Below are 528 nucleotides of genomic sequence, written 5' to 3'. Positions count from 1 at the left end.
ACCACCCAGCCCCTCAGCATCCCACATCATCCACTGCTCCCTCCTCCTCCTCTCTTGGAGTGATTCCTTGCTCTCCCCTGATGCCATCCCCGTGAACTCTGTCCCTGACCCCGCTGCTTGTCCCCAGCAGCCTGCTGGATGGCAGAGCCCAGCCTGGCCCTGCAGCCCCCTGCAATGGTCCTGTTAGCGCTGGGCCCAGGCAGTGCTGGAGAGGGATTCCCGAGGATTTCTGTGCGGGCAGTGGAGAGCCCCAGCGCAGAGCCACGGGGCTGTGGGGCTGGCAGCAGCGTGGTCCTTCCCCTGCGGGCAGCACCTCTGGTGCGTCCAGGAATGGAGGAGCACTGGGTGCCCCCACTGCTTGTCACCCAGCCAGGTGACGGTGTCCAGTCCCAAGGTCTCCGAGCCCGGTTCCCGCCGTGGGGCAGCGGGTGCAGCTTTGCCCTCCCTCCCCTTGCAGAGCCATCGGGGCCAACCCCCTGTACTGCAGCTGCAACCTGCGCTGGCTCTCCAGCTGGGTCAAGACGGGGT

General features: G+C 66.7%; 1 protein-coding gene across 1 annotated transcript in view; it reads left to right on the top strand.

The window, feature by feature from the left end:
* The window catches only part of LOC104508275 (slit homolog 1 protein-like), a gene marked incomplete at its 3' end in the record, with an annotated part of 14,247 nt that overhangs the window by 11,034 nt on the left and 2,685 nt on the right, over positions 1-528 (top strand). The window contains exon 23 of the mRNA XM_010149841.1: positions 458-526. Within this exon, the coding sequence (XP_010148143.1) occupies positions 458-526 (69 nt within the window). The remainder of the gene's footprint in view (positions 1-457; positions 527-528) is intronic.

Source organism: Eurypyga helias, unplaced genomic scaffold (genome assembly GCF_000690775.1).
Source record: "Eurypyga helias isolate BGI_N326 unplaced genomic scaffold, ASM69077v1 scaffold24864, whole genome shotgun sequence".
Lineage (NCBI taxonomy): Eukaryota > Metazoa > Chordata > Aves > Eurypygiformes > Eurypygidae > Eurypyga > Eurypyga helias.
Note: the sequence above shows the minus strand (reverse complement) of the source record. Positions and strands in the feature narration are given on the sequence as shown.